This window comes from Tyto alba, unplaced genomic scaffold, assembly GCF_018691265.1.
Source record: "Tyto alba isolate M040663 unplaced genomic scaffold, T.alba_DEE_v4.0 Super-Scaffold_8, whole genome shotgun sequence".
Lineage (NCBI taxonomy): Eukaryota > Metazoa > Chordata > Aves > Strigiformes > Tytonidae > Tyto > Tyto alba.
Genome location: NW_024881329.1, coordinates 23,763,017 through 23,790,268, shown reverse-complemented (window position 1 = coordinate 23,790,268; position 27,252 = coordinate 23,763,017). Strand labels below are relative to the sequence as shown.

Here is a 27,252-nt window from a genome sequence, read left to right as displayed (position 1 = left end):
GGAAGCAGGACAGGAGGAAAAACCACCGGTGAGCAAACATGGGTGGAAAATAAATTTTTTCTCTTTGCTGAAGAGAGACATTTGTGGCAGCGGACAGATAATTAGATTTGTACAAGGTTGGGGGAGAGGTGGAGGCTTGTTGAGTGGCGCCAGCAGAGCCACGTGGACCGAGCTGTGTGTATATAGGCGTATGCCTATATATATATATTTTTTTTTTTTTTTTAATGTGTTTGTAAAACTAACACACTCCAGGAGTAGATGACCACAGCCCTAACTATGCCAAGGACAGCACATAAATCACCAGGACCGAGTCCTGGGATTGTGGGAAGCCCCCAGGTCCCAGCCCTGTCCCATGAGCGCTGACTGGGGCAGCTCCTTACCTCCCTGTGGCCAGACGGACAGACGGACGGACGGACGGACGCTGTGCCCCTCTCCCTGCCCCGCTGGTCCCCGGTTCCTTCGCCGTCACTGGGGCTTCATGAATACTGCAGGAATGTGGCGGCGTCGCCTTTCAGGCGCTCCCAGTAATGGGGAGAAACAATCCAGGGGATTAAATTCTCACCCGCAATTTCCAGCACCCCCTTCGCCCGGCGGGCGAGGGCTCTGGGCTCCCTTCGCGGGGACACGGGGTGAACTGAGGGGTGGCGAGGAGGATTTATCTCCAAAATGCAGCAGGAGCAAGGTCCTCCCCAGCCCTGCGAGATAATTTAGAGCTGGTCCTTGGCTCATTTTGGACGAAACGGGGGAAAACTCTTTGAAGCTGCGACGCACTGGGCTTTGAACTGAGCCGCCCGTTGGGCTCTTGTGAAACAGCCTCGCAACAAATGGTTTAAACACTACAGAAATGCCCCTGCTCCGTCGGGTTTCTTTATTTTTTCACCCCCAAGAGGAAAAAGGGTCACTGAGGAAGAGGATTATCTTACGGCAAAGCTTTGCCACCCCTGCGAGTGCCCCCCAGCTGGCACGGGGTGGTTTTTCTGGTGATTTTTCGGCAAAAGCTGAGTTTTGGGGTCCTGGCGGTGCCCGGGGGGGACCCCCAATCAGCCCTAATTAACACTGTACTGGTGCCCCCCCAGTCCCAGCCCAAACCCCATTCCCAGTCTGAACCCTCACTCCCCATCCCAGTCCCAGCCCTAACCCCAGTTCAAATCCCGGTTCCAGCAGGATTCTTGCCAGCCGACAAAAAAAAAAAAAAAACCAAACCACAACCCAAAAAACCAACACGTGACGTCACCCAACCCGACCTTTAACTCGCCCCACGCGCGCGCCCCTCGCCACACACCCCCGCAGTGGCCACGCCCCCTCCCAAAGTCCCTCCCCCCTCCCGTGGTAGGGGCGGGGCATGGCCGCGCTCACCCTACCCTGCTGGCTGCACCGCCGAGCGCGCTCGCCCCGCCCCGCCGCCCTCAGGCTGAACCAATAGGAGCTCTGCGCTTCCTTCCCGTCCCGCCCCTCTCGGCGGGCATGTTAGGCTGCGCGGTAGCGCAGAGGGTTTTCCTGTGCCGCCATCTTGGCAGTGGCGGCGAGGAGGGAGGCCGGGGGGGGGGGTGGCGGCGGTTGGGGTCCCCGCGCCGGCCATGGCAGCGACCGCCGCCAACCCGGGTGAGCTGGGGCGCCCGGTCCGCGGGAGGCGTGGGGAAGCTGAGGGGGTGCGGGGGGGACACACCGGGGCTGGCGGGCGGGCCGCGGTGTCCCGCGGGCCTGAGGGGAGCGGCGGGCCGGGCGGGGGGGCTGCTGAGGGAGGCTGGGTCGGAGGGCCGGCCGGGGGGGGCTGAAGGGCTCGCGGAGGAGGGTCGGGGTGAGCTGTCGGAGTTTTGAGGCGGGTCGGGGGTGTCAGCCGGGGCCGGAGGCTTTCGAGGAGCTGGGTTAAGGGGGTTGGATCGGAGGAGGAGCTTCGGGGGGAGTTATCTGGGGGTTGGAGGGTTTGGGGCTGGGTCAGGAGGGGCCTGTGGGTGGGGGACACCCGTGAGAGGTAGTGAGGGAGGCGGTGTGGGGAAAGGGGTGCTGAGGGAGCCAGCTTGGGGTGCCCTGGGGGGGGTTTGCAGAACCAGCGTGGTGGTCAGATGGCAGAAACTTTTAAAGGAGGCGCTTCATTGAGTGGCAGGCTGTCTTGGAAAGCAGGTAAGCTGGAGGTGGAGAAGGAAATGGTGTGCGAGCTTGCCGTGTAGGGGAGGAAGGCGTTCGTGCTCGTCTCTGCTCCCTGAGATTCAACGGTTGGCGTGGGCCCCGCACATGCCTGTGCGCTTGTACCTGGCGCTGAGGTCTGGTTTCCATCATCGGCCTCCCAGGAGGGAAGCAAGCACTAGAGGGGCTCGCTTGCGTTTATTGTCCTTAACTGTTTATGTTGGTTTTAGACCCTTTTTTTGCTGTGTGCTTCATTGAGGTTTTCTTAATTAGCAACAGACACTGTACTGTTTCGAAAAGGATTTTTACAAACGTCCCCTCCATCTCTTTTTAAACTGCTGAGCTGAATAGCTGGTGTATAACCAAGGGTGTGAGTGCCTGTCGGCTGAGAGCAAAATATTCTTTCAACTTTTGCTCTCTCAGGTCGATAACCGACGGGTGACTCTCTCTTTGGAGGAAGCTGGAAGTTGGTGATAGCTGATGCTTGTCAAATAAAATCTAATCTTTTGGGTTTAATCAGATTTCTGGCTAAATTACTCTGAAATTAGTATGTATCTAGAATAATCCAATGTCTGAAGTTGTAATGGATTTAAAACATGGTGACTGAGATCAGAAATTGAGCTTATGTGTTTTTTTGGGGTTGGTTTTTTTTTTTTTTTTTTGGCTTGTGGTTTCTGACTATTCTTGCTTGTGGCTTGAGGCTGGCAAGGTCTTGGGTCATGTGACATGTTCAGGTTTATCAAGGACTATTCAATGTAACTTCTAAAAGATTTTTTTTTTTCATTCTTACGATATAGGAAGCTTTTGTGGCTTTAAATATTGAGAAAACATGTTGGGTTATTTGTCTGTGGTGATTCTGAGGCGAGGGTGTAGAACTGGTGTCTGGAAATACGTGGTTGTGGTTTTGCATAATGATCTGAAATTCTTCAGCAATCAGAAGTTAGAGATGGCGTGTTAGAGAAACCAAAAACTCTGGATTCAGCCAAAATGTATCTAAAATGGAAACTGTCGAAGTTGTGATCTTGTTCTGTAGCAAAACAGGCTTTTGGCTCACAGTACTATCCCATGAAACAGGGAGATTATTCCAAGTAGTAAAATCTTAGTCATGTGTATTGGTAGTGTTGTGGGCTTGATCAGGAAGTTCACTACTTCTCCTGCCAGCATAGTGCTACATCAAGGTTTTGCAGTTTGGTGAACAAAGAATGCGTGGCTAAATGTAAAGCAAAAAAAAATGCTGTTGCTTGGGGTGGGAATGGAAAATGTATGTTATGAGCCAGCTCTATAAGAATCCAGTGAGTGAGAAAGGAAGATATCCATGGCTTTAAATTGTCAGTGTATTTCAGAGTGTTTATGTAAGCGTAGTCTTCAGAGTTGCATGATATTGTGCATAATAGGAAAGTTCTGAACAAATTCTCAAGGAAAAGAGAAAGAACTTTCAGCATCTGTGTTTGATATTTCTAACTACGGGCAGACTGACTGACCGATATTAGCTCGGCCCTTTTAAACAGAGGGGGCAAAATACAGCCTACATAAGCATTATAGGCGTGGAGATTATTAGTTTAATACATTACTTGTGAAAATTCTTCTTTAGAAGCTGGGTCCTTTTTTCCTTGATGTTGCAAAACAGAATGCAGGGCTCCATTGAATACTGAATAATACCCCCAGATACACTGAATGTCCTCCCAGCTTCAGGAGGCCATGGCAGAAGATGGGAAAACTGACCACAAAAATAAGTTGGCATTTATATGTATGTTCAAACTTACTGGAAAAATAAGTTGGAACTTCTTAAGTGTTCAAACTGCAGCTTGTGTTCAGTGTTGTGCCCTCCTGTCCTTCCCCAAAATGTTACACAGGCAAAGCAGGTCGCCTCAGAAACCTGTGAGAGGTGGATAAAGCACTTCTCTGTTTTCATATAAACTTACTGAAAAATAAACCTGCAAAATCGTTCTGTTCCCTCATCCTTCTGAGGGTGAGGTGAGCCACCTCACAGTTCACTGGTATTACTTAAGTGAAAAGGCTTAAATTAGGAAGAATGCTAGATTGAAAGCTTTCAGTTGTGCCAATTTAAGCAAGTTTTATTTGTTAAAATCTCCTGGTTAGGAGTGAAAAGTGAATAGCATCCACTAACTGGGAGGAAATATGAGAAGGGATTAAAAAAAGAGAAGTGGTTTGCCTTCTATTACTTTACAGGTTTTAATATTAACTTGGATTATTAGGACACTTTTACTGCTGGCTGGGTGAGTATATGATTGATCAGCTTCCCTTCAAACATTTACTTTTATGAATGCGTGATTTCAAACACTGGAGAATGGAAGATGCATTCTTTTCTATGTTTTTTTTTAGTTAATTTCTGTAACGTTTCTTGGAGAAGGCTCCCAAGGGAATGAAAGCACTGAGCTGGCGTTGCATGGGAAGTTCAGACAACCTAAAAAAATTCCCACCTATTTAAAAAATAATTCTTTTTAGCGTAATCGAGACACTTTGTAAATACAAAGCCATTCAGACCGAAGTCTTATAGTTGGGAGTGAAATGCAAGTGTTTGTTAAGGTAGGACGCTGGTTTATCTCGGCAGCTGTTATCTGCTCACAGACCTGCTCTAAACTTCCTTGGCTTTTTGAGGAGCTCATAATGGTTAAGTTTAAACTGAATCTTGCTGCGCTAAAATGTGCGGGCTGATACTGAGCCTGGTGAACAACCATGTGCTAAAACGCTCTGCAACAGGAACCACCATTTTTGCTGTGCTTTCTGTAGTGCCTGGCTGTAGCAGATTGTGGTACAATAAAAATACGTTTAAGAGCTATGGCAGGCCCATCTCATAAATCACTGTTTTGAATATTTTCGGTGACTTTATTTCTGAAGCTTTTTCACTGTTGAGATGCCAGTACTTGCAACAGAGCCCTTCCCAGGAGAGCTGGGCTGGAAGCCTGGCTCTCGAGTTGACAATCCCTTAGCAATCTTCCAGCCTATTCTATTCTGGGTCGAGCTGTTGGCTGAATTGTGGTTGTGCTTGCAGATTTACATTCAGTTACAAATGAGGATCTGTAATTTCTCTGCACTGCCTCTGCTTTTCTCTTCTGGCCTTACTTAGATTCAACACATGTTAAAGGTAAGCAGGGATTGATTCTGGGCAGGGCTGGGACAGAGACCTGACACAGATACTGCCTGTTGTAGCAGTGACTCTACAAAACCCACCCTGCCCTCTGAGGAAGATTGACTGGGACTGTTGGTGGTACATCTGATTTTTGAAGAAACCACTTTCAGAATGAAAATGAACATTTGTCCTGTTGCTCTCGGCACTGATTGTTTCAAAGGAGTGTATTCATTGCCTCTTGTTATTGTGGAGTAGCATGTTGTTCTCTCCACTTTTGGGTATCAATATGTTGAGTCAGAGCTAAGCATCCTGATACCTGGGAACTGCTAGTCACTGCTTTGAGCAGCTGATCAGCAGCTTTTCCAGTGACCGTAGTTTTAAGTTGTGAAACCGGTGTTTCATAGATTATCAGGTACCAGGCTTTCTGAGAATTGTTTGACTCCATGAGCTGGGTCTTTGGCTCAGGTTGCCTCTGGCTACTCCTATCTTGCCTTTTGCACTTGGAGCCGATGGCTTTCAAGTGCAGCTGTGGTGGGATTGCTGGGAAGTGAGCACTTTTCTCCCAATGGGCATCTGGGCCAGGGGATTTACCGAGCACGTGTGCGCTTGAGATGCCCTCGCCACCCCCAGGCTGTCGTGTACGAAGCCTTTGGAGCTTGCATTGATAGGTTGGGTTCCATCAGTTCCACAATGACCTCGGTGTGATATTGCTATATGGCCCACGTTTGGATTGGGGGGAAAATGGGGGTTTTGAAAGGACGTTTTGTGTTTGTGTGAGTGTGCTAGAAATTCTGACGGGTGAAAAAGCTAGACCTCTTCCCACCCCACGCGCCTCCCTCATGTTCTCCCTATTTTGGGGGTGAGGATGTGGTAAAGAGGCCAGTGGGTCATGTGAAACAGTACTGTAACAATTTAAATGCTCTCCTTCAGCCCGCGGAACAAAATATCACCAGTTTACCTTACCAACTCTCAAGATACTTGTTTTCTTCCGCTTGTGAAAGGGCATGTTGTACCACGAGATGGAAATGTTTCTGAGTAGGAAGCTGAAGCACGAGGTAAAGTTGTTTCACCATGTGGTGCTGCTGGGAGATGCTAGTCCCTGCAGTAGGCTCCTTGGAAAGAGCAAAGGCTCAGATGAGGCCTTTAAAAACAAACAAAGAAGCCCTCCCTCCCCCTCAACCCTATTTAAAAGTTGATTTGCAGAGGAACAGCACAGTGTCACTTCCTTCCCCTGCCCGAAAGCGGAAATTCCTCTCTCCTTAATAAAATGATTATCTGCTGTGCTCCAGAAACTTTATGTCTGTTCACACCATGGTGTTTAAATACATATGTTGAAAAGCCAGAGGCTCCTTGGGAAAAGGAATAAACCTTCTGACCTGGTTTACTTGCACTCGGGGCCATGTTCCGCCAAACAAAGACCTTTGATATCAGCCCTTGGTGTGCCTTGGGACTTCACCTAGAAATAAGGGAAGGGGCACAGAGGTGTCAGAGTGATCCGAAATCAAGAGGAGAGGAGATGGGGAAGGTCTGTGGCTCCAGTGTGGAGGATGGAGTATGAGGAAGGCCAACCTCCATTTATTTTAAGTACATCACATCAGCTGACTTGACTTTATCATGTAGTGACTGATTTCCCAGCAGAGACCATATGTATTCACATATAGAAAACCACTAACCTCAAGTAATCATCTGTCTTTTAAAAATCTTTATTTTCATACCTGATTCTTTGTTCTCTTTTTTTTTTTCTTGAAACTTCAGAGAAGTGCTCGTGTTTTGTTGCTGTAGTAAGTGTTGAAATTGGGTGTGCTCGCCTATGCTGTTGTTTGGGACTGACTGTTGGCCCCTTCAGCTGCCAAGCATTGAGCTGGATGCTTATTCCATATTTTAGTTACCCTTGGGAACTACCATGGACTGGCAAGGGCTTCTTCAGCAATGCCAGCTGCTTGGAGGAAAACAAGTCAAGCAGTAATATAAGCTAGCAATATTACTGCGGTAAAAGACTTTTTTTTTTTTTTTTTTTTTAAGAAATACCAGAAGTTTTGGAACATGTTTTTCTGAGAGCCGGAGCTGTTACTGCGAGCCAGCTGCTGCGGTCCAGCCACACCGCAGAGGTGCTTGGGCTGTCGCGCTGCTCCGCTTTTAGCTGCAGGCGAGCCCCTGTCTGACTCTGCTTAGATTAAACTGCTCTTGGACTGAAATCTGACTTCAGGAACTGTAAAAATACCTGCTAAACCCAGATATACATCTATGATGTTGAAAATAGTTTGTTTTTTGTTTGGTTTTTTTTTTTTTTCCTTTCCTGATGCAGGGAATACAAAAGGCTGTGTTTTGTGTTTGATGAGGTGAGAAGCAACAACGGGCACTGTTGCACAGAAGCCTGCTATGGCATAGCTCTCCTTTCCTTGTCGAGCGATATCCCCGTGGGTTTGGCTAAGCTGAGACTTGACAGCCTCGCAGTTTAAGCCCCGATTTGTTGCCATATTTGTTAAACCTGACTTCAGTTCTTTTCTTTGTCCCACCAGCTCCGGCAGCATTTCATGCATAAGCAGCCCTGTGTGTCTGGGAACACCAGCAACATTTTTTTTTTTTGTGTGTCGGGTTTTTGGTCCCCTCCACTTTGATAACACAGAAGTGGTTTGTCTGTCTTTGAGGCGCTCCGTGCGGCTCAGTTTGCAAAGGCTGTGGGTGGAAATTCTCTGATTGGAGCGACTGTTTTGGTTGCAGTCTAGCAGTTGGTTAGCAGAAAACTTAAAAACCCACAACCATTAAAACGAGTACAGAGCTGACTTATTTCAGAAGCATGAAAAAATGCTCTATAACTTGTTTAAAAGCTCTGGTTCTGGTGCAGATCAGACTGTGCTAATGTAGGAGAAGGTTGAACGCAGCTCTCGTGGCGGTGTTATGACATGGCTTCAGTTTAAGCCGTGCTGAACAAGCTTTGAACGCCGACAGAGCCTGTCCTGTGTGCTCCTGAACAACCGGGATTAGGCGAAAGCCCTGCTTGAGGATCGAAGTGAGGCTCAGTGTCTGCTGTCAAACGCTGCTTGCACACATAGTCTCTTGGTTTGCAGGGAACGAGAAATCCCAGGGCGTGTTGGTAGGAGCTGGGAGCTGCTGGTGGAGTGTTTGGGGGGGAGAAGGGGGCATTTGCAGTGCCTGGAGGGGTCAGGGGTTGGGAGCTCAGCCAGCCCACCCAGCCGGGGAAGTGGTTCCGTGTGTGCGTGGCAGCGGGGGGAGCTGAGGCCCTTCGCTTTCATTGTGGAAAAAACCCGTAATGTGTAACAGGCTTGGGCCTGCCATCCAACTTGTGGGCAGCGCACTCAAGTTCTCCAATTAGATGTTTCTTTCTTTCCCGTACATCGTAAAGGGCTTATTTTTCACATTTCGAAGTAGACTTTTTATTTTCCCAAATGTTGTATCTACGTGGAACCTCTGGTGGAAGCAGTACTGCAATATTGTGTGGCCCGGTCTCTGAAGGCTTACCAGTTCCACACTTCTTGAGGGCATTACCTGCCTGTTTCATTGCTTAGAAAGCATTGATAAGGTTTCCTACTGCTTATGCAAGTTTTTTTACATGTAAAACACAAGGCCTTTTTCTCTAAGCAAGCCTGCCATCGTGCCTAACGGAGGTAGTATCAGTTCTTCCCCAAAATGACATTTTTCTGCTCGGGGTGTGTGGCCAGTTGCAGGAGAGCGTAGGCAGAGATTGGTAATCATGCGTGTGGTGCTCACAGGTTGATACCACCGAGGAATCAAAATGACTGTCTGAAAGATCATGGTTTGCAAGGTGCCTTACAAGTGTCTTGGTTAATTCTTTGTCTCTTAGATCAGGAAATCAGCCCTTTCCAAGAGGCAGCATTAACACTGTTAGGCAAACTTGCAACTCTTCTCCTCCCTTTCTGCGTATTCCTGCAGCTAGCATATGAGAATGGGTTCAGCCCCTACCCACGATCACATCAGGCTCCTCCTCTGTCTAAAAAGGAGACCACATCTTTTAGTTTAGTGATCTAAGCTTTTGAGCTTATGAAAACAGCATGTGCTCAAAGCTTGAAATGAGCCCTTAGTGCAGGCTCTGGAGAGGCGGTAGATGAAAGGACTAGAAGCACACATTGCACAAAATCTTTCCACAGATGCTGAAATGCAGTTGCTTTTAATGGGAGCTATATGTGGAGAATACTCCACCCTCTGAAATAGAGGGAAATTTAACGTAATACTGGTTTCTTCTACTGTCTTGTTTAGAAATGGCATCAGATGTTTCCTCGCTGGGTGCAGCCGTCGGCTCTGGGAACCCTGGACCGGGTGCACAAGCTGGAGGAGCCATTGTTCAGAGACCCAGCAAGAGGCGTCCTGGGTGAGTGGGTGCTCTGTGTGCCTGCGGTTTTTACGTTTTTGGGGAAGGTGTGTGTGTGTGAAGTGTGTTTTTGAGGAAGCATGGTTCTCTTGAAAGAGCGGTCAGCCTTGTGATGAGGAAACTTGTCTACTTCTAAGCAAAGAAGTTCCCTGGTTCCCTCAGGTGTGTGGTATCCGGTCCCTTTACTTTGCAGTGGTATGCTTTATGCCAATTATACCCATTAAAGCCAGGTTCTGTGATCCATATAGAAAGAGGGGATTGGAAAGTTAAGCTGCACCTCACAGGACAGGGTTGCTCACCAAGGATCGAGAGTGAAACCCGGGCCACTGAAGCAGCAAGACAAGACAGTTGCTGTGAGAGAGACAGAGGGACAGAGAATGTGAATGTTGGGGCCTGACTGGAACCTTTGCAACTCTGCCCTCTCTGGGAGAGGGTGGGGGGGAAGCCACACTGTGCTTGTGGTAGGCTTTTTGTTTGCTAAGAATGCCTTTGCAAATTAAAAGGATATTGAGTGGCTGCTCTTAAATTCCTGGCACAAGAAATTTCCTCTTAATTTTCAAGGTAATTAAAATCTCTCCCTGTCCCCCACCCCCTAGTCACTCAAACTTTCCTTCACTTCCATTTGCTGATGCTCCCACTCCCCTGCAACTCCTCCCACGCTGTCTGCTACTTGTTCCTCACACTTCATTTACAAACACGCACGCTGCTGTGCTGCATCTACACGCCAGTTTTCCATCCTGAAAGGAAATGCAGTGAAAAGCCTTTCCTCTGTCCTCCCACATACACTTGTTAGAAGTGTTTTTTTGACCCTGTTACAGCAAACACAGTGATGCTGTCTGCTGTTGAACCAAGGACACTTAACCACACAGGTCACCAGACTGAACTTTAACTCTTGAAGTATTTTGCCCTCTTTTTTCTTTTTTAAATGCAACCAATCCAAGCTTTTGAGTTGGGAGTGCTCTGTTTTTAGACTGATGATCAGTCCCTTGAGCAGTGAGGAGCAGTTATGGCAGCCTGCTGGGCTCCAGATTGCTGCTGCGAGATCCAGAGCTTTTGGCGCAGGAGGTTGCGGTGCAGTGGGTGTTCCAAGTGGGCTTTCTGTCTTTTGAACTGATTCCTTGTCCTGTTTCTGATAGACGTGTAAAGGAAACCTCCTTGTAAACTTTGTAAGTTGTTTCACATCAGCCCCTCGGCTTACTTGAAATTTTGCTTTCAGGAATCATCTGCCTCCCTGTAGGCACAGGTGGAGAAGCAACCTGTAAAGGAGAAACCACTTGGTTAATAATTATCTTCTTGCTTCTGTTTTTCAGGCTTGATTTTGATGATGATGGAGAAGGGAACAGTAAATTCCTCAGGTGAGGGAGAACATTGCGCCCACAAGTTTCTGTTGTGTGGTCTAGGTGTGTCTCTGCGTTCCCCCTCTTGTGGCTTTTCCTCTGTGACAGTGCAGAGGGAAGCGGGGTCTGAAGGAGGTGGTGCCCCACTTCCTCACACTCCCCCTTTTCTCCTGTCAGCAGTATTCCTCCATCTTTGCAGCTGATGCCAAAGCAAAGCTGCTGCGCACATGGGGTCTGTGAGTCTGGAGAAGGGACTGTGGCTGGGAGGGGATCCCGTTACTCCTTTGGATGCCATCTCCATCTGGAGCCTCCCTGGTAGGCCCCGTAGCGAGGCGAGGTCAGCTGAAGTGAGCCTCGCCAGCCCTGGGTTGGGGCGGTGTTGCAGAACTCCGTGATGATGTCACTGTGTTCGATACCAGCATCTCAAAAGATTAAATAGTTTCCATGAATGCTTCCATCAGTCCGTCGGTTGTTCCAGCGCAGCATTACGGGAGCACTGCTGCTGGCCAAGCCTCTGCTGATTGTAGAGAAAAATCTTCTGCCAAATAGCTTATCGACACAGCAGTGAGATGCTGAGCTTTTGTTAGTGCCTCAGACACGTGTTCCTTAATTCTCATCTGTTGTAAGGATGCTTCAATTACAGAGACATCCTTACTCCCAAGGAGTTGGCAAGGCTGCAAGTATCTCCTCTCGTGATCCATATGGAACGCAGAAGAGTTGGAAGAGTTCATGTCACTTATTTGTAGTCTTGCTCCATGGTTTAGGACTGTTCAAATCTAATGATACTGGAAGTCCATACGTTACAGTCTTTTAAAGATGACTCTGGAATGGCTGCGAGATGATAATGAGCCTGATTTGCCTACTGAGATCCTTTGGATGAGGGTCTTGATTTGGGCTCATTGTATCTTCACAGTGTAATTTAACCTATTCCTTTGTGTGTGATTGTGCTTAAATTACTGAGTGTGGTACCACTGTCCTTGATATGAATGTGATGTGGAAAATGTCTCCAAGGTGGTAAATATCATTAAACTGCACTCTTTTAACCAGACAAATGAAGAGTATGGCTCTGGATTACCTGCACACAGCAGAGTTTACCTTTTTAACACCAGACCTTTTTTGCATGATTTACTAAACCTAGTTCTTCTCTCGGTGTCTTTGGGAAAGAAATAAGTATAAATGCTTTAAGAACTCTTCATCTTCTCCCCCTTCTCCTAGATGCGATGATGATCCAATGCCAAATGATAAAGAGAGATTTGCCAGGTAAGAATCTGCTGTGATGCAGTTTTTGAAGCTTTTAATGCCAAACCACCGTAGTGGAAGAGAGATCCTGCAGCAGCACCCTTCTAACTAGCGGTTAGATTTTCTCTCTTTGAAGGAAGGTGCACCAAAGGATCCAGACATTTTCCTTGATGTTTCATGGACCAGTTTGTTATGAATGTGATGAAATTATGTTCCTCTCTTTCAACATTTCTTTCAGCTGTTGCCTTGGGCTCTCATTCTTTTCTCCTGCACAAGAAACTTGCAGAGATACAAGTTTCATGTTGAGTTCAAGTTTTACTTGAACAGGGTTTCCTGGCAAGTGTCGTGGTTTGTGTGTTTTGTGAGGGAGTTAGGCAGAAGCTTTCTTGATAAACGGGGGATTTCCTAGAGAACAGAGTGTACAGTAACATTATAGGAAATACTTTACTTGTTGGTGTCTGAAAGTAGCTCTGTACCATCTAGTACTGGGACTGACCTCATGGTATTTTTACAGCTCATGGTTTTATTTTGTGTCAATGTGAAACGTTTTTGCCAAACATTGCCTCAAAAATGTTTTTTGAGGTTCTTCTGCGTATATTCTGAGTGCTGTAGGTTCTAGGGTGTCCCCTCAGTGCAAAGGCACATCCTGCCCTGACTTGCTAAGAGATAAAATAAGCAAATACAGAATAATGGCCAAGACACTATGCTTAGAGGCTTGTCTTAAGGAGGGGCCTGACTTCAGAAATTCCTGAAATTGGAGTAAAAATTCAAGTGATTGAGGACATTGGGGAAAGGACAGCCTGGCATGTTGTGTCAAGGAGCCCGAGGGTCAGCAGGGCAGATCGTGTTGCAGACTGAGCCAGGGACAATGCTGGGTGCAGGGCCCTTTCCCTGTGCTTTCACTGAGGTCACGCGCTGAAACGAGCGGTCTGGAAACGCTTTGCAAAATGTCCATTCTGTAATGTTTCCACCAGAGCTTTAGACCTGTGTCAGAGTCTCAATGCAGAGAGGCAAAAAAAATTGCAAAGCCAAAATTTTGGGTCACCGTCACACTGTTATCTGCCGAAGGGCTAGCAGAGACTTTGAAGCTGAGGTTCTCCAGCTTTTTAAGTGGTTTGACTTGTTCTGAAGTCAAGCAAATTAGAAATTTGCCCACGTGGAGTAACTCCCTAGGGCAAGTCATGAGCTCTGGGAACTTAAGGTGTAGCAGACCCTAATAGTAGATTTGGGTGCTAAGCTGATGCAAAATACCAGAAAAGCACATGCTGTAGGGAAGCACTGCAGTGCTGACCAGGTTTGTGGCCCTTAGAAGTTAAAAATTCTTTTCCCCTACTGTGCAGTGCCATAGCTGGAGCAGGGTCTTGGCTCCCTGTGACCCTGCTGTGGTGTGGCCTTTGATCACGCTGGCTGATAACACGTGGTAGGTGAGGAGGGCACGGACAGAGAAACAAAACCGCCGAATGTCTCTTCCGAGTTGCGAAGGCCGGAGCCTCCATCTCTGGTGGGGCACTGGCAGTACCGCTGCGCTTTAATGCAGAGATTATCGCTTGCCACTGCTGGCTCAGGCTGCAAGTACAGTGGCAGGAGGTGAAGAGCAGTGACAAAGTCACCCCGAAAAGTGGCTGTAAGAGCCGCGTGGCACAGCTCCCCTCTGTGTCTGTGCCCCGTGGCCTGCCCGTAGCTCTCGCATCTGTTGCCCAGGACTGCTCAGATCACGCCCCTCGCGGCTCCGGCAGCCCTCGTTTTCCAGTGCAGTCTTCCCTCAGATGATGAGAGGCAAAACAGAGCATGGAAGTGAGCATGACTACTGGGGTTTTTGAAGCACTGTACTAAAACCTCTTTGAAGTAGAAGGGTACCACAGCTGGCTAATGCTAAAAACAACTCCTGTACTCCATAAACCCACCGTGTATGTTTTAGATGCTCAGCCTTTGAGGGCTTACATGGGCCCATGTGGTACCTTCTCCTTTCCTGGTGGTAGCTTTGGGGGATTATTTGTTTCCCAAGGCAGCCAAACCTCAAGGAGGAAGATTTATTCAGCCTCTGTAAAACAAGGTTTGCAGATTCCTCTTCTCTGGAAACTGAGTGTTCCTGCAGGTTGGTGGGGATGTCTGTGTGCCTTTTTGTAGATCACACGCATAACACCTCTGTGTGCTCTTTGTCCTGTAGCCATCTCGACTGTGTTGTCCTGAATGGTGTTTATGTAGCAGCATTACAAAAGTATGTGTTGTTAGCTGTGAATCTTACACTGTTTGTGGATTTGGGGTTTTTAATCTGCTTTTCTGGTTTGTTAATACTTTCGAAGAGGCTATTTTTTTTTCTTTAAAGAAAGAGTAGTTTGATGTGACTGGGACCCTAATTCCCAGTTCTGCCATTAACCTTCTAATCTTGTGCAGAATAATCTGCACCTCGATTATATGTAAAACAGAGCTACCCCTTGCCTATTTTACACTCTTGATAAGCGTCTGAAAAATTCAAAACAATGTAGGCAGAGGCACCCGTTTAATGTGTAATGTTGCAAACTAACGACTGCTTTGTTTTGTGGAATTGCTTCTCTGCAAAACAGACGTGTCTGTAGGCTGGGTTTCCTAGTACATCTTCCCATTTTTCATTTCTTTAAACTTTTTCCATTTTAGCTTAGATCGCTGATTTTATTTTTAGGTCTGATGATGAACAGAGTTCAGCGGATAAGGAGAGACTTGCCAGGTAGGAGAATGGAGATTTCAAGCATGGACAAGCAGAGTATTTCCTTTCCTTAATGTTTCTCTAGGCATCACTTCTCTTTTTTCCCCCTCCTTCCCTCATCTGCTGCAGTAGAGGACTTGAAAGTGAACAGACTTCTAGAAATCGCTGTGCAATTGGAATTAGGAGGGAAAAGGCATTTAGTCCCCTTGCAGGAACATCTTTGGGGAATACACAAAAGGATTTATTTGCCAAAGGCTGCAGGGCAGAGTGTGGTTGGGCCGTTGCTTTCACCGAGTACTGTAGCTTTGGTAACCTGTGCTAAATACAGTTTCTCTTGTGCTGGATCAAGGTGCCAAATGGCCTGTTCTCACCTTGGAAAGGTTTTGTCACAGAAATGCTGTTGTACTATCAAGCCAGAAATTAAAAACTGTACTAGTTCAGTTTTTTTCTACCCCATAAAACCTTCCAGGAAATGTGGAGTCCTATCCATTACAGTGATTTAAGCTTGCTGAAAACAAGATTTTTTTTTTTTTTCCCTAAGTTCCTGTTTGTAATTAATGACAGGCTGGGGCTAAAATGACCGAAGCAGTCCTCTTGAATGCTGTACCATTAATCCAGACATGTACCCCGAGAGTGTGTGTGTGTGCACAGCTGCAGCTGGTTGAGATGCTGCGCTGTCAGGACTGCATTTCTGCAGCGGAAAAACACCAACTCTGAATGTACCTGTCCCTATTTTCAGCTGCAAAATAAAAACTGTTTAAATCATCATCAAGGTTTCTGCTGTCACCCACAGCTCGTTACTGCTGCAGAGCTGAGGGTTGGTAATTCATGAGGAACGGCTTGTTTTGTGGCTTGCCATCTTGCAAATGTACCCTGTAACTTCTTTGGACTTGCTCTCAAACAATGCACAGGACTAAAAAAGACTGTCTTGGGTGCTGAGAATGCCACGGTTCTGGTCAGTTTATTGCCTGCTGGCTGGTTTTAAAACAGAAAATAAGCCCCAAACACAGCCTTTCCTAACTGCAGTATTGCATAGCTTAAATATTTGAGGCGATAAGGAAGCCCTAGAGGTAGGGTCTGTGAATACAGCAAAGAGCAGTGCTTTTCAGGGATTTCTCTTCCAGTGAAGTAGTGGCCCTTTCCTCTGTCCCCAGTAGTCAGTCCTTGCTGTCATGCGAGAGCCAGTAGTGAAGAATATTTGGCAGCGGGGCAAGTAAAATGTCTGGTGGCTTCCCAGTAGCCTTTGTAGTGAAGGTAGCTTCACTTTCACACTTGAGCATGTGAGTTTGGAGAAACTGAATTGCAGGTGAGTGTGATAATTGGAGCACTTCTTTTTCTGAAGATCAGTTTCTTGCAGCAAGGAGCAAGGTCGTTGAATGATTGCATACACCTGGTAGTGATAAATGCCCCATTCTTGTATTTATCCTCTTTAATTCACTTGCCTGTCTGTGCACCTTCCAACACTTTCATCTCATTTCATTTCCCACCATGTGCTTCCTTGCATCTGATCCATCTTTCTGTATAGGAAACCTGGCTTTTAAGTTCTGTTTTGAAAAACCCACCTTAGTGACCTAGTTAGACTACATACGCTGGATAAAAAGAACCAAGTCTAAACAAATTATGTTCTGAACTCTGGGGGGGTTGGTGGGGACTGTGCCCTGTGAACAGGCTTTCAAAAGGCACGTGAAGAACCTCTTTAAGGACTGTAAGTGGGCAGCATTCGTCGTGGTGCCCCTTTACAGGTCCGTCGCGCCACCCGGGTGCGTGCCCGGTAGATGGTCCGTCTGCCTGGGCCTTGTATATCTCCTCTAAAGCTCTCCCTCCTGCCATGATATTGCAAAAGGCTCTCAGTGTGACTGAGAAGTATCTTCACAAAGGCACTGCAGCGTGAGGCTCATCTGTTGTAACGTAGGTGCCCATGTTGTAGCTGCAGCCCTGGCCTCCTTGTACGGATGTGGGAGACGGGTGGGTGTCTGAAGGGTGATGGCAGAGGGGATTTGAGTCATCCTCAGACAAGCAGTGGGTGGGATGAGTCGTCCTAGCCTGTCTGCACCAGTGCTGTTAAAAAGCAAATTTCCTCAGTAAAGCGAGGTGAACCCCACTTTGAGAGCAGAGGCCATGGTAAAGGAAGAAATCCTCTGGCTTGCTGCAGTGTTGTGGAATTGATGGGGAAGCTTCTTTCTCTGCTAAAATAGCCCAGCCCAGCTCATTGCCTTCGCCAGGGACCGGGGAAGCGAGGCACTTGTCCGCAGCAGAGGTCCAGCTGTAGACTCTCCTCCTTGCACTTGTTCCTGTGTTCCTTTGTGCACGCCCAGCATGTGAGGCGCTTGTAGTCCTTCTAACGACCCCGATGCATCTCTGTGTTTTGCACTCTGGCCTTGTGGAAGTGTTGACATGGGGAACTGGCTGAGGCTTCCGGCCCGTTGGTGACTTCGTCTTCCTCCTCTCCTGCCTGGCCTTTTGCAGGGAAAATCACAGCGAGATTGAACGTAGGCGAAGGAACAAGATGACTGCCTACATCACGGAGCTGTCCGACATGGTGCCCACCTGCAGTGCCCTGGCCCGCAAACCGGACAAGCTCACCATCTTGCGCATGGCTGTCTCTCACATGAAGTCCCTGCGTGGCACAGGCAATACCTCCACTGACGGCACCTACAAACCCTCCTTTCTCACCGACCAGGTCTTGGCTTGATGCTGCTTTGTGGGAAATACTGCAATCAGAGAGGGGAATGGAGTTGTGGGCGGAGGGAGATGGGCGCCCAGGGTGGGTTTAGAGGGTGTCGCCTGCTTGGCTCCGGAGTTAAGAGTGTGTGTGTGTCTGTCGGAATGCAGGAACTCAAACACCTGATCCTAGAGGCAGCCGACGGCTTTCTGTTCATCGTGTCCTGTGAGACCGGGAGGGTGGTCTATGTCTCCGATTCGGTGACTCCTGTCCTGAACCAGCCCCAGTCCGAGTGGTTTGGCAGCACCCTCTATGACCAGGTGCACCCAGATGACGTGGGCAAGCTGAGGGAGCAGCTCTCCACATCAGAGAATGCACTGACAGGTAAAGCAGCCTGGGGAGGGACTGGCGGGGGCGGGCAGTGTGAAAGCCTGCAGAGGACTTGGATTAAAACCTTCCCTTTGTAGAAGGAACCAAACCCTGGTGCCTTTCTAACAAGGATCCTGCAGCCCCCCCTGAGAATGCATCTAAAGGTACCATTGGTGACACTTGTGTCCTGCTAGTTTCCTAATATGTTACCTGGTGCCTGTGTTGGTGGAAGGACTCACATCGCAGCAAGCATCTTGGTTTTGCTTCTTTCTCTAGGTCGCATCCTAGATTTGAAGACGGGCACTGTCAAGAAGGAAGGCCAGCAGTCCATGAGGATGTGTATGGGCTCACGGAGATCTTTCATCTGCCGAATGAGGTAATGAAGAGATTCCTTGGGGAAATCTCATTTGAGCCTGAAGCCAAACTTGCCCCCTGGCCCCTTCATGGTTTTATTTCAGTTTTTTTTTTTTTTGCTCGTTCTGAGGTAGACATGATACAACATGGCTGAGCTTTCCACGCTGTACCAACAGTCAAGTTCTTGAGAATTTTCTTTGCCCTATGCTAAGATAGCTCTCCGGACTGTTGTAGAAGATCCAGTTTCAAGTAACGCTGGGTTTGACCCCGTGTGTCACCTCCCTTGAAGTCTGTAGAGCGAGGGCTTTTGGCTCATGTGATGGAGATTCAAAGCTTCATCGCCATTTGTAGAGTGCCTCCTCTTATTAAAGACTGTCAGGTTGTTTTGCTGTTGACCAAGAAAGACAGAAGCCTTTCTCGTCGTGTTTCTGATTTTGGTACAGGTGTGGCAACAGCTCGGTGGATCCGGTCTCTGTAAACCGTCTCAGCTTTATGAGGAATCGCTGCAGGTAAGCAATACAAGAGTTATGGGCAAGCACGCTGCGTTGCTAGGATCAGAAGGAGCTGCAGCTCTGTCAGTGGTGAGGACACGCTGTGGTGAGTGTGTGTAGAGTAGGCTAGTACAGCTCACAGAGGGGTTTAGATACCTCTGCTGGTAGAGGAATCAAAGTACCCCTGTGTTGAGGGAGATAATCCTGGGGAAGATGAATCTTTCTTTATTCCAATATTGGATTTGATTTATGTTAAGTCTTTATTTGTTCTTTACCCTAAAGACGTTCTGTGGAAGCTTTTTTTTAAAACACAGGTAGAAACTTTGCCTCACCCTCACCCCAGTTTAATATATAGAAGAATCAGACTGTTTCTCTCTCCCAAGGAATGGCTTAGGTGCTGCAAAAGATGGCGAACCTCACTACGTTGTGGTGCACTGCACGGGTTACATAAAAGCCTGGCCCCCCGCAGGTAATGACTTCGCTGAAGTGTTCGGTTGTGGCTTGTTTTAAGAGCATATGGTCTAAAGTTGTCCTTCCTGTGACCCGAATGTGCCGGCAAATGCTTTGCAAATGTATCTATCACTTGTTCTTATTTTAAGATTGAACTGATTTTTGCTGATGCTGGATCTGTGTCTCTGGGCAGTAGAGATACTGTAGAGGATGCAGCTGATATTACGCTGTCTGATATGGTGCTGAAAGTTAGAGATCTTTAACTTTTCTGGTGAAAAAAGGCAGGGGGAAGCAACTTAATTTACCAAATTCCTTCATGAAAAAAGATACTGAATTACAAAACAGGGTGGAAAGACATATTGAAATCAGAACTGCATGTCTTTTTTTCCTCTGAAATTCGCCGTTTTTCCTGTATTAATCTTGCTGGAATTTTTTGGCACTCCTCTCAGGTGTTTCACTGCCTGATGATGACCCGGACGCTGGCCAGGGCAGCAAGTTTTGCCTCGTGGCTATTGGCAGGCTCCAGGTGGGTAGCATCTGTCGATGGTTCAACGTTGCCTTGTCCTAAAAGTCCCCAGAGTTAAACTGTTCCATCTCCCTGATTGCCACAAGCCCGACTGCAGGGCTGGCTGGGCAGCAGGAAGCAGCTCTCGCAGGATGCGGTAACGCTGTGCCCGTCTTGCCTCGCAGGTCACCAGCTCACCCAACTGCACAGACATGAACAATGTTTGTCAGCCAACAGAGTTCATCTCCCGACACAACACCGAAGGCATTTTTACCTTCATAGATCACCGATGTGTGGCTACGGTTGGCTACCAGCCACAGGTGAGCAAATGGTAGGAGCTTTCTAAGAAAAAGCTGCTGTGCGGACTTGCTTTTCCCTCCTCCCTGTCTTGGACATCATGGCTCTGCTTGTCTAACAGATCTGATAAAACGATGCCCAGGGCCTAAACCAGACGTGTTTCTTCTCTGCCTGTTGCTTTTTCATGTGCTTTTCTCAGTACTTTGATCATTTGAAGGGTGGGCGGCTCTGGATTATGTCGAATGTCAATTAAGATCATTTTTGCCTCCATTTGAGTCAGAGATCAAACGTTAGCCAACGGCTGGTGTGCTTCTCTTTTAAAACACAGCACGCTGGTTCCTGTACTTGGTTTGTGTAACAGTGATTGGGGGGGGGGGGGGAGCAGTAACTACCTGTCCAAAGTGGAATTAATGGGGCAGACCTGAAAGAGGGAGTCTGCCTGCCAGATGAACTAACTTGATCTCTCTCCCAATTCCTTTAAAATCAGGAACTTCTGGGGAAGGACATTGTGGATTTCTGCCACCCGGAAGACCAACAGCTTTTGCGGGACAGCTTTCAGCAGGTAAAACACTTTAGCTACCACTTTGCATGCAGCGTGGTGTTCAGATTGGAATCTGTCTTGGTTCTTGCAAAGCAATGAAACTAATTGGAAAACCAAGAGGAAAATAAACCTTAGATGTTTCTCCTTTGCCCAATGGCAAACAGTTACAGATATAGTCACATAACTGTAAACGTGCAAAACAAAACAGAAGCATCTGATGTCTAACTCTTGAATTCATCCTCTGGCTGCTAGTCCAGTCTGCTTTTAGGGCCAGAGACGTGGCTACAAAGTGCCTACCTGAATGCCATGCTTCTGTGGCTGAAACACTGGTTCATCTCTAGGGCCCAGCCCAGTGCTGCAGAACTCGAAATGGATGTGGTTTGCTTGCCCTGTTGTCGTTACTCTTATTTCTGAGGGCGTTGGACTTGTGGCAGGGCAGGTAAGACTGCCCCTGTGCTTTCATGACTCCAAAAAGTAGCTGCTCATATCCATTTGTGCAAATAGTTGGAATCGGAAGCAACAGCATGTGCTTCATTTACCGGAGGCTTTTTCATACATCTCACCAGTGCAAAGAGATAGGAAAAGTGGAAGCCAAAAAGGGGATGATAGATTCCCCTCCCATATCATTCAGGAATCAAGATGGTGCAAGGGAGTAGCAACAGTACCATTTAGTTGGGGAAGACCAAGATATGGTCTCGTAGGCTTCGAGGCAAAGGGCCATCACAGGGTTTTAGTGGGGGGTGGCTTGTGCTCAGAAGCAAGTTGCTCTTCAACGCCTTCTTTTATCAGGTACTACTGATGGCATTACGTTTTTTTAGGTGGTGAAGTTAAAAGGCCAGGTTCTGTCAGTCATGTTCCGATTCCGATCCAAAAACCGGGAATGGCTCTGGATGAGAACCAGCTCCTTTACCTTCCAGAACCCCTACTCGGATGAAATTGAGTACATCATCTGTACCAACACCAACGTCAAGTATGTACATGGAAATGACTTGCCAACCACCAGTGATAGCACACGAACCTGCTGGGACCTTGTCCCAGAATAAGCAGCAGCACAGAACTGCGGGAGCTTTGGCCTCTCCCCCTCACCAAGCTTTGCACAGGCCCTGGAGAAATTGCTAAGTCCCGTGAGCGTTCTTTTCCTGGGCTGTGGCAGGCACTAGAGGACTATAAAGTGCAAGCAATTTAATTCCTTTGGCTGTCTCGGTTGTATGGCTTAGCAAGCTGCCAAAGCTGGGCTCCAGCAGGGCCTTTTTTAACTCTGGTTATTGGAGCAAGTCTCCTGGCTGTGTGTTTGCATTCGGAGCTAATATTAGCGAAGTCTGCCTTTGAATGTAGCTCTTGGACTCCTGTGACAGTCCAGGGGGGCAGCTGGTCCAGCCCGTGGCTTTTCACGTGAGCAGCACTGTCTGCAGCTGATGGTAGGAAGCAAACACTTATTTTTCTTCACTGCTGTAGTTTGTCCTTGGACTCGGAAACAAGCTCCTGTGGGGAGGCTGCTTTCATTGCTGCTCTCTTCTTTTACCCCTCTTGACTATTCCAGTGGGTTGGGAGTGATCAGAGCTGCTCTCTCCTCCCATGAGTGAGCTCCAGTCCCCTTACAGAAGAGCAGCAACTGAAATAAAGAAAAAAAAAAAAAAAAAAAAAGTGCCTGCATGTGATTCGTAACTGCAGGCTTGGTGGGTGCAGCAAACGGAGTCTCTCCAGCCAGGCAAACGGAAGGCTAGATTGCTTGTGGGCAAGTGAAAAGCCAGGAGTTTTTTTGCAAAGAGGCAGAGTCCTAGAGTGCAGGTAACAGTTCTTCCCTTCCCGCAGCTGGCAAGCTGGTGCTTTCTGATGAGAAAGTATTCAGGGCTGAGCAGTGACAAATCCTTCTGGCTTTAAAGAGCTGTGGTCTGAGTGCAGGGCTGAACCTGATGCAGATCTGATACAGGCCTTAATTCCTGTCCTGGTGTTAGAGAGATCTCTTTGAACTCATTCATTCCACACGCATCCATTCTCACATCCATGCTACGCCTTCTAAAGCACTGCATAAATTCAGACCAGATAAGCAGCCATCTGCATGTGATGGTGGTTGAGGTGCGTTTTATCGATGTGCATCTTTGCTAGGTTATCTGTATTGTTTCATCTTTGCGATCAGGTACTACTGAAGCAGCAGCTTGCGAAAGAACTGTCGAGAAAACGCTGGATTTTTATTCCTTTTTTTGTGGGAGTTAGACGTTAAGTGACTTCTGACAGTTAACAGAAGGGCACAGAGATCTCCACCAACGTCTTGGGCTTAAAACCTAAATGCTGGTGGTCTCTGCATGCTTCAGCTCTGGAGTGTCTGACATAGGGCTGAATCCTTGGCGGTTCCCAGGTTCCTACAACCTTTGCTTGTGCTTTAAGGACGATGCAGATCTGGCCGTGCTCCTGGGGGAGGTTAGAATTGCTCCCCCGCTCAGTGACTGAGTGGGAGGGGGCAGAGCCCTTTGGCTCACCGCCATTCGCATTGTATTACATGACACCCCCCCCTCGCAGAGGCCATGGAAGCTGAGTGGAAGGATCCTTCACTCAAACAGGTTTTGCAAAAGCAAAGCTTCCAGTCTTGTCCGAGACAGGCGCGCGCTCCTACACGCAGTAGCCAACTGTTTGCTTTTCATTTGGTACTTTTTAAATATTTTTTTTTTTCTTTCTTTCTTTCTTTCTTTGCTTTAAAGGAACTCGAACCAGGAGTCTCGGCCTGCCCTGTCAAACTCAATGCAGAGGCCCCAGCTGGGGCAGAGTGTCAGCCTTCCCCTGGAGATGGGCACGGCACAGCTGCCCTCAAGGTCAGGAGGTGCTCAGCTCCTTTTACCATGCCTCTCTTGCTGGTTCTGCCCTCCTGTCAAATAGCCTTCCTACCCAAACTTTCCTCTCTGCAGCCATGAACTCCTCTGGGCTAATGAACCATTGGTGTAACCACAGAGTATCTGTTCCCTTGGCAATCGTTTTTAGCAGCCAGTGTTCTCCTGTTACAGAGACTTTCTATTTTAGGCAGCAGCAGCCTCCACAACAGACAGAGCTGGAAGTGGTCCCAGGAAGAGAGAGCCTGTCTGGTTACGACCACTCACAGGTAAGTCAGCAGAGGTTTTGCTCACTCCTTGCATTCGTCGTCCCGCATTATTTAGATTACGTTTTGCTGGGACTTGGAGGGTGGCCACGCAGGATCGACTTGAGGCTGCTGAGAACTGGGAGAGGAAGGTGTTCTGCCTGGGGTTCTGCTGGATCTGCTTGCTTGATTCTGAGCCGCCCCTGGGGCGCCCTCCCCACTATGCCCGTGTCGATGCCGCCAGCCCCGAACAGCCCCGCTGTCCCCATAAAATCCCCGTGAGCCCAGAGAGGAGCCCGGACTCCCGCGTGCCAGCTCTTTGCCTGCAAAGGCCTCGGCTGCTCTCCGTGCTGGCTGTGAGGCCGCTGACTTCCTTAGCGCTCGAGGTACTAACAGCTCCCGCTTACGCCTGCCCCAGGTTCCCGTTCAGCCTGTGACTGCTGCCGGCCCAGAGCACAGCAAGCCCTTGGAGAAGGCAGAGAGCCTTTTTAATCAGGAGCGGGACCCCAGGTTCAGCGAAATCTACAGCAGTATCAGCACAGGTAGGGAGTGCTGGGCCGTGTCGCCCCGTTACCCGATCGCAGCTTCCATCCGCGTGCTCTTTGCTCTTCCCCGCGTCGCTCAGAGCAGCTCTGGGTGCAGAGGCTCGGCGTGACTGTGGTGTGGCAGCCCAGGCCTTGCAGAATAGTGCTCATTTTGACGTTGGGTGGATAATTCCTGCCTCTGCTGAAGCGCTGTTGTGGCGGTGAATTGTCCTGCAGCCCCCGTTTTGCCGGAGAGCCGTGGGGAGGGAGTGGGTGCCGAGGTGTCTCTTGCTCTGGCCTCACTGCCTGCCTTAGTCTGATCCTTCCTGCTTGTCCCTAGAGAGCAGTTCCCTGTGTTCCCAGTCTGAGCACTGAGCCTAGTGGATGGTCTAACCCCAGAGGACCTTAATGCAAGTTTATTAGAAAATGGAGAGGAAATCAAATTAAATAGGCTTTTACAAAACCATCTGGAGTCCGTGCCTGGATAAGGAAGAGTTGTGTTTGCTTTGGCTCAAAACAGCCTTCCTTCACACGGGCATGTCTCTTGCAACTGGTTCTCTGTCCCTGTTCCTGCTGCTGAGACTTTCTGAGCCCTGAAGTGAATCAGCCTCTCTCTGCAGACCAGAACAAAGCCATCCCCGCCAGCACAGTGCCTGCCAACCAGCCCCTCTTTACGCAGGGAAACACTTTCACCCCAGCACGACCTGCCGAGAACTTCAGGTGAGGCTTCCTGCGCTGTGCTTTGAACGGCCTCGTGTTCATTTTATCTTGCCCTGCGGTTGTTCCTGTCCTGTTTGTGTGTCCTCCTGCAACAGCTGGGCCTTCCCAGCCTCTCTCTGCACAGCAGTGATTGCCCATGATTGCCTTCCTATATAGTGCCCCCAGAAAATACAGGGGGAGCCCATCCAAGTGCTGGTTTCCTTGAGGGGTGGGCAGGAGGAGGGCTCCTGCGCCCCCGCTCTCCTGCCTGCTGCCGCTTCGCTCCTGCTGAGCGGTGCAGGAGCTTTGGGGTTGAGCACAGAGTCAGCACGGCCGCTCCTCTGCTGTGCCAGTCCTCCCCCTCATCTTTACCTCCCCAGCTCCTGCCTCGATTCCCCACTAGCCCTCTGTTCTGTCGCTTGCCGAAGCTTGTCCGCGGGGTCGCTGTACCCCTTGGCTTAGGCGGGACCCCGGGGACTGAGCTGGGCGGGGATAGCCTTGTCCACAAACCCAGCAGCCCCTGCCAGTTGGGTCCACAGCGGAGCAGCGTGGCGGGCGCTGGCACGCGAGCAAAGTTACCCCACGTTTCTGGGCTCATTTCCCCCCACCGGTGACTTGCACGGGTGGTATTTGCGCCTCCTCGTCCTGTATGTGATACCTGGTGTCCTCAGAGTGCCCCTCCCGTCCCTCAGGAGCAGCAGCATGGTGCCTCCTGTGAACATTATTCAGCAGCAGCCCTCATCAGCGGGCCGGATCTTGGCACAGATTTCACGCCACTCCAACCCAGCTCAGGTCAGCGGAACCAGCTGGGCTGCAGGGACACGGCCGGCGTTCACACCCCAGGTAGCAAAGCCCGAGGCCTCGGTGCAGGCCCCGAGTGCTGGAGCAGTGCTGGGTGCCCTGCACTTTCCCCTTTGGGGGCTGCGCAGCAGCCTCTCGCCCTAGCTGAGAAGAGGTTCAGAATAAATACCTCCTCTTCCTCTCCTGTTTCTCACTCTCTTGCAGCAAGTGGCATCCCAGACGGTGAAGACTCGGCCCTCTTCCTTCAGCATGGGGACTTTCCAAGGCACCCCGTCCTCCTTCAGCCCCATGACAGCACCTGGCTCTACGGCTTCTCCTACGGGGGCTGCTTACCCAAACCTCGCCAGCCGTGGCACGGGCTTCAGTGAGTATGGCTTGGGGTGCTGGTGAGGTTGGGTGGCAGCAAAACTCCCCTCGGAGGAAAGCTGGGAGCCTCGGGCAGGTACAGCCGTGGTGTGATACCATCTCTGTCACTTTTGTGTGTGTGTTGGGAGCGCTCAGATGGGGAGAGCGCAGCTAAATCCCTGCTGTGGCTAACGCCGCCTAGATCACCCTTAACCACCGTCCCAGCACGAGGCTCCAGAGCAGATGGATTTTGAACCATTTTAAGGCTGACTGGGAGGAAGCAAACCCCTCTGGGACTCCCCGGCGTTTGTTCCACCCCCATAGCTGGGTACTGACAAATGCCTTAACGCACGTGAGGGTTCAGTGGCTTTTCCTGGAGGGGCGATCCTGCCCCGTTAAGGACCAGGCACCTCCCAGGGGGCTGGGCACTTCCAGTCCCGTTCAAGCACCCCAGAAACCAGAGCCCCGCAGCAGGAGCCCTCTGCTGACCTGTTCTCTGTTAAACAGCCGCGGAGGCAGCGCAGACCCCGGCCCCGTTCCAGACGCGGGCGACCGAAGGCGTGGGGATGTGGCCACAGTGGCAAGGACAGCACCACGGCCCGGCGTCCGGGGAGCAACACGTGCAGCAGCCGCAGCCAAGCCAGCCTGAGGTCTTCTCAGTAAGACGGTGCTTTTTCAACCTCCCGAGCGAGGGCTGGTGGGCCAAGCGTGTGGGAAGGGATGGGCTTTGCTTGCTGAGCGTGGGCGGCAGGCGCCGAGAGCTCGTCCCTCTAGGTTATAATATCTGGCGAGGTCTCCACCTCGTGAGTAACCTGATGGAACTGCAACTGGAAGAGGGCAGGGCAGCAGGGCCTCAGCTGGGCTGGCTTTGTGTCTTGGTCTGTAAAACTACCATTGGGTTAACCCTTCTAGCTCCAATTAAAAACCGTAACAAAAAAGCCAAACACCTCGCCCAGTCCCACAAAGTGAAGGTAACTCCCGAGACTTCACGTTCTTCTTGCGACTTGCTGCCCCCTGCTTTCTAAGGAATCGGTGCAGTTGCTGCTTATGGCTTAAATTTGCTGCTGTCCTGCAGCCTCGGAAACAAACCCTTGGGAGGGGAGGGACCGTCTTGGTGTGCAGTACCCACTCAGGCAAGCTCCTCCGTGACTAAATCACCAGGGTGAGGTGTTAGTCCTGATAATAACTCTCTCCTTGTATCCTCGCAGGACATGCTGACAATGCTGGGAGACCAAGGACCCAACTACAACAATGAAGAGTTCCCAGAGTTGAATATATTCCCTTCTTTTTCAGAATAAAATAAGCCCTAAGGGGGGGGAAGCAAA

The 27,252-nt window shown here is 49.2% G+C and overlaps 1 protein-coding gene across 11 annotated transcripts; it reads left to right on the top strand.

The window, feature by feature from the left end:
* The first annotated feature begins 4 nt into the window (after nt 1–4).
* Nucleotides 5–27,252, top strand: LOC122152392 (aryl hydrocarbon receptor nuclear translocator-like). Of its 11 annotated transcripts, none has more exons than XM_042784648.1 (23): nt 5–28; nt 9,452–9,563; nt 10,874–10,918; nt 12,116–12,160; nt 14,799–14,843; nt 17,289–17,502; nt 17,655–17,868; nt 17,952–18,017; nt 18,130–18,229; nt 18,651–18,716; nt 19,082–19,167; nt 19,598–19,674; nt 19,839–19,973; nt 20,438–20,512; nt 21,310–21,461; nt 23,188–23,298; nt 23,504–23,582; nt 23,977–24,100; nt 24,703–24,802; nt 25,474–25,624; nt 25,787–25,946; nt 26,435–26,586; nt 27,136–27,252. In XM_042784648.1, exons 2-23 carry the CDS (start codon nt 9,454–9,456, stop codon nt 27,223–27,225), a joined length of 2,397 nt encoding a protein of 798 aa, XP_042640582.1. In that variant the 5' UTR covers nt 5–28; nt 9,452–9,453; the 3' UTR covers nt 27,226–27,252. The 11 variants fall into 11 exon arrangements, with proteins under 11 accessions (XP_042640582.1, XP_042640580.1, XP_042640585.1 ...); XM_042784646.1 differs by lacking the exon at nt 5–28 and adding an exon at nt 1,510–1,602; XM_042784650.1 differs by lacking the exon at nt 5–28 and adding an exon at nt 2,070–2,121 and having other exon boundaries at nt 26,435–26,594.

Bases quoted from the DNA above. Each gene is read 5' to 3' on its own strand.
- LOC122152392 (XM_042784646.1), top strand. From the start codon at position 1,578: ATGGCAGCGACCGCCGCCAACCCGG. The intron at 1,603-9,451 runs GTGAGCTGGGGC...TGTCTTGTTTAG, and splicing joins AGCGACCGCCGCCAACCCGG to AAATGGCATCAGATGTTTCC. The intron at 17,503-17,654 runs GTCTTGGCTTGA...GTCGGAATGCAG, and splicing joins CCTCCTTTCTCACCGACCAG to GAACTCAAACACCTGATCCT.